General features: G+C 52.0%; 1 protein-coding gene across 1 annotated transcript in view; it reads right to left on the minus strand.

Annotated features, from left to right (window-relative positions):
• KCNQ3 (potassium voltage-gated channel subfamily Q member 3) overlaps nt 1–15,759 on the minus strand; it is a 288,456-nt gene that overhangs the window by 38,896 nt on the left and 233,801 nt on the right. Inside the window, exons 3-6 of the mRNA XM_024741287.1 lie at nt 11,756–11,846; nt 10,019–10,145; nt 5,882–6,054; nt 685–840 (exon numbers count right to left, since the gene is read on the minus strand). Coding sequence (XP_024597055.1) covers nt 685–840; nt 5,882–6,054; nt 10,019–10,145; nt 11,756–11,846 — 547 coding nt within the window. The remainder of the gene's footprint in view (nt 1–684; nt 841–5,881; nt 6,055–10,018; nt 10,146–11,755; nt 11,847–15,759) is intronic.

Genomic DNA, 15,759 nt, shown 5'->3' on the forward strand with positions numbered 1-15,759 from the left:
TTTTTTTTTTTTTGCGGCACGCGGGCCTCCCACGTTGTGGCCTCTCCCGTTGCGGAGCACAGGCTCCGGACGCGCAGGCTCAGCGGCCATGGCTCACGGGCACAGCCGCTCCGCGGCATGTGGGATCCCCCCAGACCGGGACACGAACCCGCGTCCCCCGCATCGGCAGGCGGACTCTCAACCACTGCGCCACCAGGGAAGCCCAGTTTCCCTATTTTTAAAAGGGGGCTAATAATAAGAGTTATTTCAGCTTAAAATAGATTTATAAATGTAAGGTGCTTAGAGCAATGCTTTAGTACCAAATGTCCTGTGGGTGTGGGGCTGCGTGTCTCTAGGTGTGTTTGAGGGTCTGGGTACACACATCTACATCTGCCACTGTGTCTGTTTGCACAGCATGGCTTGGCTGATGACGGCCTACGACGAATGAGGTTAGGTACCTGAATGACCCTAGGACCAGACTGTTGAGAGCTCTGACTTCTTATAAACACTACGGAAAAGCCCCTTCCAAGGGCCTACCCTGCAGGGGGCGTCTCCCAGGGGCAGGTTCAGAAATGGAGGAGGCCTCCCCTCACCTGTGGCCGCAGAACGCAGTGGCCCGACCGAGCGCATCCATGCCACGCCCTCCGTCTCTCTCTGTCCCTAACAGCCAATCCCCACCGGGCAGCCTTCAAGGTGGTGACTCACCAGACCCCACCAAAGGGCATCCGCGTAGGTCTCAAACTCCTCTTTCATCTCTTCTCCTTGGGCATCCACCTCCGGCACGTCCTTCTCAACCAGGTAGACGAGAAATGAAGAAAGGATGAGTGTCAGGAACCCGATGTACCAGGCGGTGATGAGCTCCTGGGAGGGCAAAGCAGAGACAGGGAGGGGGTCACGAGTGGAGGCTGGGCGGAGGTTGGAAGCAGACACACTGGAGCTGGAGTCCAGGTTGCCCGGCTCTGTGACATGGGCAAGTTACTTACTTTCTCTGTTCCTCACCTCCCATCAATGTAAAGTAGGATCAGTAATATGGTCATTATTTTCATCATTAACAAAACAAGTGTATAGCTCTAGGAGGAGAGGAAGATTTCTGTGATCTCTATATCACAGCTCAAGGGCCTTCCCCTGGAGGCAAGAAGGCAGGAGAGACTGGCCACTGCCTCTGAGACAAGGCTCGGGACTCAGGAGAGCCGATCCTACACAGGACTGGGCAGGGCAAGGACAAAGCTCATTTCTACTGGGACAGGGACGGACAGCAATGGGGAGCTATCCTAGCAGAGCGGACGGAGCTGTGGACAGGGACCCAGCCCTGCCACTAACTGACTGTGTGTGACTCTGGGCAAATGACCCCTCCTCCGCAGCCTCAGTTTCTTCATTTATTTATTTTATTTTTTTGTGGTACACGGGCCTCTCACTGTTGTGGCCTCTCCCGTTGCGAAGCACAGGCTCTGGACACGCAGGCTCAGCGGCCATGGCTCATGGGCCCAGCCGCTCTGCGGCATGTGGGATCTTCCCGGACCGGGACACGAACCCGTGTCCCTTGCATCGGCAGGCGGACTCTCAACCACTGCACCACCAGGGAAGCCCAGTTTCTTCATTTTTAAAATGAAGGGACTGGACCAGAGAGTTCCAAAAAGTGCCACAGACACTTCAAATGCAGACAGGTGTTTTGCTACGTGACGTGGTCACCTACTGATTTAGACCATATTACACATTAGCATAGATTACACTGAAACCTATTATTTCGTGGATATTCCTGCATGACCGACTAGGACATGTACGTAAACAGGAGAAAGCTGATTTGGAGGAAAACGTTGAGGAATAGTAAGGATGGTGCAGAGATATGGCAAAGATGGGCAAATCACTGAGGTTTCGAACATCCTGGCCGTGACAATCCCTGAGGTGCTTTCTATGTTTTTCATTCTATTCCAGTTCCAAGGCTTGCTGTGGTTACTGTGGCAGGCTGGGCAGAAGAAAGTCAAAGTCACGGGCGAACACCGCCTGGAGATCAGGCCCGTCATTCCTGCCGAGTCATCACAGAGAATGAAGCTGTTCACGTCGATGGAGTTCATCTGTTTGACCATCTGCGGCCAGTCAGCTGGCTTTATGGGTGAATCACATCGCGCCGACGGGGCTGCTTTCTGCGCTTCTGTGCCTTTGTTCACCTTGGTCCTCCATCCTCCCTGTCCCTCCCCATGGGACCAACCAGAGAGCACTGAGTCATCTTCAGACTCACGTCACCTCCCTCATGAGAGCTTTCCGGATGTTTGCTCCCCCAACTAGAGCTAGGGTTCATGTCTAGCTTTCTTTCAATGCCTTCACTAGTTTCCAGACACACTTTCAATCTCTAACACTTTCTTATGCTCGTTTGCTTAGAGGCCTGACCTTCCCCACAGCATCGCGTGCACAGTGCACTCGTGTGAGTTTACAGCGGAGAGAGGTTAGCGGACGTGCTGTAGGCAATCCAGCCCGTCCTTCCCCTCCGTGAGTGTCTGCCCCGCTGGGGGCTCGAGAAGGAAAAGGTGAATTGGATCGTCCTTCCCCAGTGGCTGTACGGGCACGACCCTCTTGGTCTGGTGAGTGTGATTCTGGCGTGCCCAAGCTTGCTCACAGCCTCCGGCCCCCAAACGCAAGTCAGAAGTTTCACCTGGTACTTAAGCAGAGAAACAGCTGTCCATGCGCACACAGAAGCACTGCTGGGTGGGATTAGGAGCTGGTATAAAGGTCGTCCCTGAGGAGTGAAATGTGTCCCCACTCTGTGCCCTGCAGTCATCTCAAAGGCTATTCAAGGCAATTCTGCCTGGAGGCAGTTTTCACCAGCAGTTCTGTGGCAGAACACACGCCTGAGCCCCCCTGCAGTCAGGTGCGGGCTGAGGGCCTGCGGTCCAGCCAATGTGTGGGGGGTGATGGGAGCTACTTCCTGCCTTACATCCATTCTAGAGGATGCTCTGGGCTCCCCTTCCCTTGCCTTGGTGACTCAAGGCTCATTTCCAAGACAGACGAGGACCACCCAGCCCACATGACACACTGTGTGAGTGAGAAGACACCCACATCTTTTGTGCTAAGTCACAGAGACTCCAGGGCTTATTTGTTTTGGAAGCAGAGCCCGGCTGATCCTAACTTTAGTAAGAGTGTTAACTTTAAAGTCTAACCCTGTGCAGCCCTGTATGGGCCCGTCACTCTTCATCTCTGAGTCTCCAGGGGAGTCAAGCATGGAACTTGGCCCAGAGAACACGTTTTCTGAATGAATGAAGAAATGAATTGGTAAGTGCCTGTTCACCAGGAAGGAACTGGTCTAAGCTCTTGCAGTTAGTAAATGCTGGAGTCGAATCCAGGTAAGCGCTTACCTCCTGAACACACTGCCTGCCCCGGAAGTGAAGGCCAGCCCTATAACTGCTCTGCAGCTTCGGCACAGTGAAAGGCTGAAGGCTCGTCTAGTGGGACTGTTGGGGGAAGGATGGGATACAGAGCTTGCCAAGCAGTTGTTTTGTCTGCCTTCGGTCTCCTACCACATACTTGAAGTTCTGCCCGCCTGGCATCAGTTGTGGGGTCTGGCGGTGGCGTGGACCATCTTTTCCCAGGAATTACATAGCAAACATCCAACTGTCGTCTATTCTAGTCTGAGGGAGCACAGGACAAGGACCGTAAGCAGCCACTTTTAGCCCTGATTTCCACTGGAGCTGCGAATCAGCTCAGCTCCATGGAGACAAGTTTAGGTATTGCTGACAAGTCCTCTGATAAAAGACAAAATAGAAGGTCGGGTGAAGAAAGAACTCTGAAAAGAAAGCCCTGACCTCCCCGAGCCTGTGGCCAGAAGTGGCACAGATGGGGAATAACACATGTATGGCAAGAAACTGCAACCTCCAGTGAGAGACTCCGGGTGTCTTAAATTTGTTATTTCATTTTCTGTATATTTTTACTTGTATGTTTGTGAAGAAAAGCATGTTTGAAATAATCCATGCTACCATTAATGAGCACTTACTATTCACCAGGCACTTACATGTACCTTTTCTTATGTGAGCAGCTGGAAGGATTCCCATTTTAACCACTGGGGAAGCTCGTATAAAAACAGAGCTATGTTCTTAAAGTCTTACGGCTGGAAGGCGGCAGAGCTGAAATTTGCACTGAGCTGCTGTCTGACTCCTGAGCTCCTGTATTCTACGATGACATGCCGGCATATCTGGGTGTGCACTGAGCTGGAAGAACCCAGGAGTTAGCTGTGTGGAGGCATTCTGGGATTGCCAAGTGGGGATGGCATGGTGCTGTTAACGCATACAAGGGAAACTCTGAGCTCCCCAAGGGCAACTTGCCCCAGGATCACTGCCTTTGGTGCAGTTCCCCAGAAGCAGAGCCTGAGACAGAAACTTAGGTGCATGTGATGATTGAGGGACGGTCTCCGGAGAGAGGGAGTGAAAGAAACCAGACGGGGCAGGAGAAATAGCTCAGCAAGGATGTAGACTCTGCTGGAGCCTCCTTCAGCCTGATCCCACGGGGAGCTCTGGAGTGTGAACTGCACCACAGGGCTGGTCCCAACACAGGAAAGGTACTCGTGTCAGTCAGTCACTGGCTGTGTGCTTCCCTGATGTGGGGGAAGGAAGATGAGAACAGTATAAGCTCCCGGGCAAGGCTGCGCTCCTGTATGTCTCCAGAGAAGGGGACAGCTGGGAATATTAGCGGCTAACTCTCATAGCAGCTGAGGGCTGAGCACATCCTCCCGGTAAAGGTAGCCTGGTCAGGGCACCAACCGTGTCCATTGTACCCACCAAGCCTGGCACAAGAAGATGCTCTTGTAGTGAGAAAGGTAGCTTTGGCTTTATCCCCTGAAGAACACCCATCCCAGGGGCCCTTCACTCCGATTTCTCCTGAACTGGCCTCGGAGTGTGAGGTTTTTCCTGCCACTCAGAGGTTTTTCCTTCATTTCTCCAGGGTCTGGCTGAGGCAGGGATGTTAACACAAAGTGCTACCAAAGGTCTGGGCTAACCGTAGGAAAGAAACACGGGGAGCACGACAGAGACAGCTCCAGACACGCTGGACTCTGCCTGCCTGGGTTTCCACACCTGCACAAGCACGTGGGACTCTGGGAGAGATCAGGCCAGGTCCCACTCATCCTAGCTTCTCATCTCCCTTGGCGAGGCAAGAGCCACCACGACCAGCAGCAAATCATTGAACACAGGCTCTGAAGCCAGACGGCCTGGGACTGTGCTGGTGGGCAGCTCACTTCCTCTTTCCAGATCTGCTTCCTTGGCACTGAAATGGGGTAAGAACAGTGCCTGACCCCGGGGGCGAGCTAACCTGTATCAAACACTATGTTCTAGGCACCCGTGCTTCTGGCTCCATGATAACAATAGCAACTGAACTGCATCAATGAACTGGGTGTATTCTAAGGGCTTTTCACCCTGAGGTGAGCGCGTTATCATTTCCATTTTATAAACGGCAGGAGAGAAGACCCAGAGGGGTTACAGGAAATCTCCAAAGTCCCACCAAGAGAGTCTGGATTCAAACCGGTCTGCCGGGATTCCAGAACCCTTCCCTCCCATCCCATGCTGGTTTGCATTGGCTCATTTCATCCTCTCCACAATCCGGAGGTACAGGCATTATCATCCCTGCTTTAGGAATGAGGAAAAACTGAGGTCAAAGGGGGTTGAGTGACTTGGCCAAAGTTGTTTGCATTCGGTGCGGCTGAGACCTGAGCCCAGGTCTACCTGCGTCTGCCGGCTGCAGCACACCTGTGTGTGCTTCTCCTTCCTGCTGCTGCTTCTCCCCCCATCTTCACTGTCGTCATCATCATCACCAGTGGGCAGGACAACCACCCTCTGGGGATGCTGTCAGGGAGGAGATGCCACGGATGGGCCTAGGTGGGCGGGAAGCCAGCGCGCTCTGGCCCCTTCGCAGGGGCACTTACTTTGCTGTGGGCGCAGATGGCCGAGCCCAGGAGCTTCCAGGTGCCGCCCCTCCGGTCCATGCGGAGCATCCGCAGTATCTGCAGGAAGCGCAGGCTCCGCAGGGACGTGGCCAGGACATTGCCCTGGTTTCCCACGGCAACCACCGGCACAGAGGCAATCAGCACGAAGATGTCTGCAGAGAGGACAGAGGGTGGTAGGGGAGAGGGGAAAGGAGGTCAGGCTAAGGCACGGGAGCCATCACAGGCAGTCGGCGGCAGACGAACACAAGCTAAACGCTGCTGTGTTGAATCGTGACGTGGACCGCACGTGATCCGCGTTCTCCTGTGACAGGTGAGGAAACAGGAGCTCTGAGTGTGAATGCCCTCCTAGGGCCACGCGGCCGGATGTGGCCGACTTGGGATTGGATGCAGGAGGCCTGCTGGACTCCAACACTCACTCTAAATCCTAGGGAAGTGATGCTCCAAGGCCCTCCAGGGGTGGCACTCGGGGGTCCCTCTCTGGCCGAGAAGGGATCTGGGTTGCCCAGGTGGTGGAGGTGAAGCCTGAAGCTCAGATGCTGCTTTACTGTGGGTTTTCCCTGCAAACAGCCCGAGACAGGGACGAGGCTGTGGCTGATTTAATGAGAAATGATCTCAGGAAGCAGAAGTGAGGGGAGAGGGGGGCGGGGAAAAGGCCAGTGCAAGGCACGTTGTCAAGGCCGCTGCTGGAGCCTCTGAGCTGTAGGCAGAACACCTCCCACCACTGTCCCTCTGAAAGATGGGAGCTGGGCCATCTGTCCACTAGATCCTGTTCCCTGCTGGCTGAGGGGGTCGTAACGTCCCCACACTCGCCAGCTCCACTGCCTGTGACCTCCCTCAGCTTCAGAGAAGGCCCTGGGGTAGACTGTGGGGAAACGTGGGGCCCACCCCAGAAGTGGGATGCTGCTGTCAGGAGGTGACCTAGAAACGTCTACCAGAGCTGTGACTGGTGGAAGCAGAGGCCGAGGGGATGAGGAACTTCTGAAAGGGCCAAGCTGGCTCCTGAAGTTAAATGGCTGAGGATGGAAGAAAGAGGGGGCCCTGGTCTCTTTCTTATTCCCTTCAATGCCCTCCCCTCAGCTCCCGGATCTGTTATCTCCCCACTGTACTGCAGGGGGCTAAGCAAGTAAAAAGGATCCCATGATCAAGTAAATCTGAAAAAAATTCAATTAAACAGGTTTTGCTACTGCAGGACTTCTCAGAGCCTTTAGTATGCTAATATGCCCTGTGGCTCTCAGTTTCACCAATGAAGTCCAGCCTTTCTCCGAAGATTTTGACCTGTCCGAACTGTTTTTGTCTGTTTTGCTTTTTGTTTTGCAAGAGCATCAGGATTCCAGGGAACACATTGTAGGAATGTTTATCCACCGGGCAAAGTCCAAACTTCTGAAAACCCTCTGTGATCCAGCCCCTGGGAACCTTCTAGAAGCATGTGTGGTTTGCTGAGCCCACAGTGTCCTCTCACACCTCTACACCTTTGTTTGTGCTGCCACCCAGCTTGGATTAGGCTCCTTGATCCACACCAGGTACGTCTGCCAAAAAAGCTGGCACCCCTTCCACCATGGCCAAGTATCTCCCAGGTGTGCCTACGCTGTGGGAAAACGTAGTGCTCAGACACCTGGATACCAATATGTCTATATCCTTGGCCAGGCTTCTCAGTCTATCTGTGCAAAGATACCCATTTATCACGTTTGTAAAAGAGAAAACAAAACCTAGGTGCAGGGTAAATGTGACTTAAGTCTACGACACTCCGACAGGACAGCAAATTCTGGCCCAGAGGGACCCGTCCACGCCCAAAATGGCAGGGTCTGAGGCTGCTTCGAGCAAGGAGGCCATGATGTGTGTGGACGTGATGACCAGCCTCTTGTCAGACACACAGAGAAAAGCAACATTTCCCACAGGGGCCACGTTACGGGAGAAGTTGAGAGGAGTAGAACAGAAAATGCAGCAACATCAGGAAAGAAGCCAGCAAGGATGGTGGATGCTGAGGCCCAGCCTTGTCTCTCCAGACAGGCGGGCAGGGGAACGTGATCTGGAGCTCCGGTACAATCCTGGAATAGTGGAGACAGCTCCACGGGGAACGCCCCTGTTCCGGAGGGGCCCGGGCTCCACATGCTATGACATCCTCTAACTTGGCAGGAACCCGTCGATCACAGAGTCATCTCCCCCAACCCCTGCCAACACACACACACACACACACACACACACACACACATGCACACACACTGGATAGGTCACCTCAAAAAGAAGTCAGCTTAAGACTTAAAAGAAAGACAGGAAAGAGGAAGGGGAAGGAAAGTTGGGGGCTGCCATGGACTGAATGTTTGGGTGCTTTCAAATTCATATGTTGAGTCCTAACCCCCCGTGTAATGGTATTGGGAGGTGGGGCCTTTGGGAGGTGATTAGGTCATGAGGGTGGATCCCCCATGCATGGCATTAGTACCCTTATGAAAGAGACCCCAGCGTGCTCCCTCGCCCCTTCCATCATGTGAGGACACAGCAAGAAGACAGCTGTCTAGGAACCAGGAAGTGGACTCTCACCAGAACCCGGCCATGCTGGCACCCCAATCTCAGATGTCCAGCCTCCAGAACTGTGAGAAATAAATTTCTGTTGTTTATAAGCTACCCTGTCTGTGGTATACTGTTATAGCAGCTGTAAAGGACTCAGACACAGTAGATAGACATGGTAAGAGGACAAAGGAAGAGAGAAAAAAAATGTGGAAAAAAATCAGTAACTACAAAGTGCTCCAAAATTGCATGTGTGCATGTGTGCGTACACACACCCACCCTCCTTGCACTCAAAATTCTAAGCAATAAACAAAACCCTCAGATTTCCAACCTCAGCAGCAAATGGGAAGAAGGAAGAGAGGCTTCAGCCGACAGTGAGGCTGGTACCTGTCCTTTGTGTGAGGCAACCTGCAAACGCAGCCACACAGCCCCAGGAGGCACGGAGAGAACTTGGCGCCTAGGACAGGGGAGGGGTCCAGCTCTTCCTCCCTGGCTGGGTCATTCGTACCCACAGGGCTGTGTCCAGTCCCGGCAGGTCACTTTTTAAAAGGGGAGTGAGGAATAAACAGCAGCTCAGAGGAGAGGGTCTATGATGCTAAGAAAATGGGCTATAAGATGGGGTTGAAGCCGCTAAGCACATCCCTCCCAATGAAAGGAGACTGCTGGAGTGGAGGGGAGGAATAGGATGGCTGAATTCGAATATCTGAAGAGAGTCAGAGGAGTTAAGATGGAATGAATACCCTCGAGAGGTGGTGAGCGCCCCATGACTGGAGGTATGCAAGTAGAGTCTGGGGGACCACTTAAAGGCTGCTGCAAAGGGGGCTGGGGAATCAGACAGGAGGGCATCTTCAACCAAACGCTTTTGAAGGTCCCTTCCAGCCCTGACTTTCTATGATCCTCTGACTTTAACCATCCCTAGGAAATCGAAGCTCCAAGACTCTTAACCATCACTGCAGGTAGATTTCGTCCTGTCACTGTATGATTTTAGTGGGATCTTCAGATGGGAACATGGTGGGGTGCACCAATAGGTGTGTGTGAGAGCTTCCATCTTCTTTGCTATCAAAATGCCTACACCTGGATGGAGGGGTCTCCATGACACCTCCCCAAAGCAAGGTGGGTCAGGACACAGCATTATGGTGGCGAGGGGGGTCACAGGTGCTAGATTCTTCCAGACTGGGTGTTAGGATGGAAGAATTACCTCTGCGGCCCTACAGAGGTCATTCTCAACCAGCAATGGTGTCACGCCTCCCATCCCCACCGTGGCCAGTCGAACTGCACGGGCAGTTTGGCTGTCACGGTGACTGGGGTGCTACTACTCCAGGGACTGCGGTTGCCCCACATCCTGCAATGAGCTGTGGCTCCTTCACGACCCAAATGCCAAGAGTGTCTCCCACCCGCCTTAAGAATTCCTGCCCTGTGGACTCATTATAAGGAGAAGCCACGGGGGCAGGAATTCCACCTACTGGAGGATTGAAGGGAGGGTCAGAGGCGGGGCGGGCCCCCACGATGCTGCATGGTTTCCCAGAAGAACAGCGTCTGCTTAAAATTGCCTCAGAGAAATAATGCACCAAAAGAAGGGGATGAGGCACCCCCGGGCTCGGGGTCAGGGCTTACCCAACATGCACAAGGGCTTCCTGGCAAACTTCAGTCGTCCCCGCCAGCCTTTGTATCGGCAGCAACACCCAGCAGCCCAGATCCTCAAAGCAAACTCGGCTCCGAAGATGAAAATAGCAAATGTTTCCTGCGTTGAAGCACATGTGGAGAGACACATTAACCGGGACCCGGTTGTCCAGAACTAGCGATTTCTGTCTGTAAGTTCTGAAGAGCTGGATTTCTGTTGTTGCTGGTTTGGTGGTAGAGGGGGTAGGACAGGCTGATCACCTCCATTCAGTTTGGGGCAGTTCCTGTCTTCACTCTGATGTGCTAACTGTCTCTAACATTAAGCCTTTTTTCTATGTTTTTGTTCTAATGGATCATTTTTTAAAAATCCCTTTAATGTACTAAAAGCCCCCAAGAAGTTCAGTTGGGTTGGAAGGAGAGGAATCAATGATATTGCCCAGCCGGTGTCTGGTCCCTGGTATTGCTAATCGTGGCCAATGGTTACTGAGCATAGCTCCTGGGCCAGGCACAACCGGAAGTATTTTATAATATGATCCTCATCTTGTATTTTGAAAAACCCAGGCTGGGCAAGGAGTGGCTGAACAAATGTCTCAAGGCCAAAAGTGGCAAAGAAGGAATCCCAGGCAGGTGATCAGGCTCTGAGCCCGTCAAGACCATGCTATGGCGTCTCCCGGGACAGCGGGTTTGCATCTTCCCTGCTGAGGGAAGATGGAGATACCTTCGCCCCCACTGCTTGGTGACCTCCCTGGGGCCCTTGGGGAGCTGCAGCAATCCTCGAAACTTAGTTCCTGGAACTGGATGGCTTCCCAGGAGTCATCTGCTCAGGTCTTAGCTTCAGATCTGCCCTGTAGACTGTCAACACCTGCCCTTGGAAGGAACCTGCTGATTCCGGCACCACGGACACATGGTTAGCTCAGTGGGAGGCAAAGCTATTTCGTAAACCCTGACTGGGGGCTGGCATCCCTTCCCTGTGCAGAGGGTGGGGCCTCACCCTAGAGAGGTGGGTTGATCCTAATCCAGGAAGGCGTGGTCATTCAAAAGGCCAGCTGGAGAAGGATCCAGGGCTGCAGAAGGATCCAGCCCTTCCTGGGAGCCTCCTCCTGGCCCGGTGTGGAGGCTGCACCCAGCCTATCGGCGTGGGCCCCTCACCGTACACTGCTACATCTTTTAGGTGAGGGTGGGAGGAGACTGAGTCGGGGTGTTAGGTAACTTGCCCGAGAATTCTAACTGCACGCTCTCTCTGCCGCATCACGGGATACAGACTGGAGAGTAAAAACAGGCGGAGGCCCAGAAGGGAGGTCCTGGAGTGCTCATGCAGAAACGGGATTTGTTGCTTGGCCTTGAAGGAAGAGATCCTCAGGGTTTAGGGAGGAAAAGCAGAGGAAGGGTTGGGACAAAACATGCCTTTGTGTTACTGTCAGAGGGTTGGGAAGCTGTATTTTATCATTTAACCAGTGGGTATTGGTGTTTGTGTTGACCTTGTTTATGTCCCCTTATCTCTAACCTGGAATCACACAGGCCAGCCGTTCCCTGCTCCACCTGTGCCCCCAGCAGACCTCATCAACTGATCCACCAATGCTTTCTCCTGGGACTGGACTTGGCCAGAGACTCCAGGAAGCCAAAACCGGTTGGGCAGAACTGCACCCAAGGGGCTCCTTGTCTTCATCGTTGGCGGTCCCACCAGAGCATCTACCCCCGCAGCACAGCACCACGGTGCAGGCGCCATCTCACCAGCAGCAGAAGCCAGTCTCCCGAAACAGTCTCGTACTCCCTGAAGGTGGTCAGGACGGCCAGAATCAAGCACCCAAGGACAATCAGGAACCTAGAGGGGAAGGAAGAAGGAAACTAAGGGAGCGTCTAGTCTTGGATCGCGCCGAGGCAAGACTGCGAAGGTGTCAGACGAGATGAAGCTACAGCATCCGTTAGACATAGGTGCGTGCTTTATCCGTTACCCCATTTAACCTCATAACACACCTGAAAGGCAGGTAGGAATTATTGCTCCAGTTGAGGAAAACAGGGCTGAGAGAGGTGAAGGGATGTGCATAGCTGTTACTTTACCAGCTAGTTGGTGGAAACAGTGAGAATTTGAATTAGCTCATCGGGTCCCAGCCCTGGAGGGCTGCAGATGCCTTGAAGAACCAAAGTTACCGCAAGCTTTGGTAGATCAACGGGAATATGAATATGTTAATAGTGTGTCCTGCACATATAGGTCTATGTTTTTCAAATATATGAAAACATTCTTAGAATAAAGACAAATTCATCCAACGATGGATAAATTCGGCGATGGCGCCTGTCACCATATCTTCATATTATTATTATTTTTTTTACAGTCGATGGTTACTAAAGGAAACAACCTCTTTCAACTGGGGGCCTTCAGAATCGATTTTGAAATTACCAAGTGCGCTTCATGCTAGAAAGAACAGAAGCCGCCGTGATGCACACTGCTGCTCACTGAAAAGTCACTGAGAGCTCGTCTGGTTCACGGCCCTGCCTCAGGCAGAAGCGAACTGCGGACAATCCTTTGAGATTATTATATTTATAAACTCCCTGTGTGTGAGGGGGGTGATGGTGGCGGTGGAGGGACAGTGTGTGTGTCTGCACGCTTCACTGTTTCAGCAGAGAAAAAGCGTTCTCCCTTGCCCTTGGTGGAGAGTCTTTGGTTCAATGGTCAGCACCAGGTCCTCTGGGTGTGTAAGAGGGAAATTACAAGAGAGGGTCCATGCAGGAGGCTTGGTCACATACTCCAAGCTCTCCTGCTCTATATAATCTGGCTCTGTGCCCTGCTAGGTTCCAATCCATGCTTTTTTGGTTTGTGTAAGTGGGTACCCACTTGTACGTTCATTCATTCATTCATCCATCCATCCATCCATCCATCCATCTATCCATCCATCCATCCATCCATCCATCCATCCATTATATGGCAGGCACTGGGGGACACAGAACTGAAATTCAATGATGAATAAGCTGGATCCGTCCTCCTGAGCTCAGAGTTCAGACAAACAGGAAGCGATCTCACGGTGTGACGGTAAGGACCATGATGTAAGGAGGCTTGGAAACGTCTGCTCCTGGCCCTGGATTGGACCAGAGTCCTGGCTCCGGCCCTTGGTGATCCTTCCTGATCACATTTTCTGATCAACAGCGCCGCTGATCTGCAGACCTGAATCTATGTCTCCAACCCTGCCCATGAACCCAAACAAGATTTTCAACCCCCTCCTGTGTTTGGCCATCTTATTTAAATTCATGACTCCTGATCCACAGCTGGAATCTGCCTACTCTTCCTCCCAAATCTTCTCAGGTGATGATGACGATGATGATGACGGCAGCGACAACTGTAACAACGTCGACACCCACCACCACTCTTTAGTGAGCAGTTACTACATCTATCAGCTCATCTATCCTCACAACACAACCGCCTCCCAAGGTAGATATGATCATTCCCATTTTAGCAATGAAGAGATTCATCAGAAGCAATCATTACCATCAGGACAACTGTGTCGTCAGTAAAAAGACCATACAGTCTGGAGTCCAAAGATATGGACTAGAAAGAGGCTCTGGTATGCGATCTTGAGAAGCTCACTGATTCTGGGAACCCCGACGATCACGTCCATAGAACGAGAATAACGAACCTGCCTAGAGATCACAGTTATTGTGAGGACCACAGGAGATAATGGATGGCGAGTCATTCAGTCCACTGTTTAAGATCAAGCAAATGATGCCTACTGCTTGCCCGGACACACACGCATCACTGGCTGGACAGGCTCTGGAAAACGTGCTCTTAGACGATTCTAGAAATCCATATTCTTGTCCTCTCAAGACTTGACTTTATTCATTCAAAGGCTCTGGAGATAAGATCTAGATTAGAATCCTCTCCCTCCTCTCATGCTGTGTCATCTTAGGCAAGTTACACAACCTCTCTGCATCCTGATTTTCTCATATGTAAAATGGATCCAATAAAAGTGCCAGTGTTCTCAATTTTTCAATGATATAATCCATGTCGTGGGCTTAGAAGAATGTCTGACAGATACTTAGCCTTCATTAAATGTTAGCTATTATTTTATTGTGAGTTAATATCAATGCCTCTTCTGTCCTAGGCAGAGAGATGGCTTTAAGGGTACAAAGATGAATAAAGCCTGGCCGTCATTTCTCCTAGTCCAGCGGGGGAAACAGAGCACAAGTAATCACGCGAGAGTGTGGCTGAGGTTGTGATCTGAGCGTCCAGCACGTGCTTTGGGAGTACAACACTTGAAGCATGCCAGAGGCTGTGGCCAAAGGGTTGCAAAGATATGTGAGGCTTAGCTAGGGTTGCCATATGTGTCGGTTTATCCAGGACATCGCCCATTTTATGTGTTGACCTGGAGTATGGACCCTTCGGCACTGTGGACACAAAACCCCATTCGATCTTCTCCTTTAGCAAGGGGTGTGAGCCTTCTATGATCTGGCTTTCCCTCCTCACAGCCTCATCTCTTCTCGCTCTCCCACACCCAGGCGGGCCGTACTGAATCACAGCACTTCCTCAGATTCTCTTACCCTACCGGTGTCTGTCTCAACTCTCCCCTTCCCTGCCCGCTCCCCACACACGCCCCTCCGTCTTCCTGCTGATACCTTGGCGGTGCCGGTCATGGCTTTGCCTCCAGAGCCTCCCAGCTGCTGCCTGTGGGTTTCCTCATGCGATCCCTCCCTTAGGATCACAGAGCACCCTAAGGCATTTCTATTCCAGTACTGATCCTAACCCATTATCATTTTGTAATCGTTGGTGCACTGTGTCATAAATAAAGCACTCTATCCTAACACCCAACTTGAGAATTCATCCTAGGGCAGGAACTGCCTTTGCCTAGTGAAACATTTTACTGATCCAGTTGAGGTGGAAGTTGCAACCCTAAAGTCACAAGACTGCTAAGCCTCTCAGTAAGAAAAAGTAGCCAGAAATTGGAGACGGGGGTTGGTCTTGAGGGCCGGGAATGACAAAGAGGAGAGGATATGGCCACATGCTGAAGGGGTGTTAGGTACAAGACTGGCTAAAATTACAAGTTCGTGGTCCTGCAAAGACAATCATCAACCACGGCCTTACGGAGTGGTTTTGTCTTTACCGGGCATTGAACATGGGGCTAGAGCCTGTGGTCTGGGTAGGGATATGTGTGGGGAGAAGGGAAAGCTTGATGTCCCACAGCTAAACTAATTCAGGAGGAACAAGAGTCCTTAAGCAGATTCTGGGACTCGACCCACAGTCCTGTACTTGAAATGTATGTGAATCTTGGGAAGAGTCTACGAGGTATGTGCATGGTGACCATGCCGTAAAGTGACCCCGAACGAGCCATGCCCTTGTATAATCCTCATACCTGAGTGCAGGCTGAACCTTTGACCTTGTTCTAACAAGAGATTATGGCAGAGTTGATGGGATGTCATTCCCTTGAGTAGGTTTCATTATGTAGCAAAGGCAATGGGATAGACTCGTCTGTGATTATGTTACTTTAGATAAGACTCCATCTTAGCCGAATAGAGCAAGAATCACCTGCTGGCCCTGAAGTGAGCTGCCATGTTGGGAAGGGTCTGTGAGGGTCACAAGGCCAGAAACTGTGGTGGCTTCTAGGACCTGAAAGCAGCCCTGCATGAAAGTGGGACTTCAGTCCTACAACCACAAGGACCAACAGTCAGGTGAGTTTGGAGGACTCCCAAGCTCCAGAAAGGAGTACAGCCCAGCCCACCCTTTGACTGCTGCTTTGTGAGACCCCAAGAGG

Source organism: Neophocaena asiaeorientalis, unplaced genomic scaffold (genome assembly GCF_003031525.2).
Source record: "Neophocaena asiaeorientalis asiaeorientalis breed wild unplaced genomic scaffold, Neophocaena_asiaeorientalis_V1.1 scaffold177, whole genome shotgun sequence".
Classification (NCBI taxonomy): domain Eukaryota; kingdom Metazoa; phylum Chordata; class Mammalia; order Artiodactyla; family Phocoenidae; genus Neophocaena; species Neophocaena asiaeorientalis.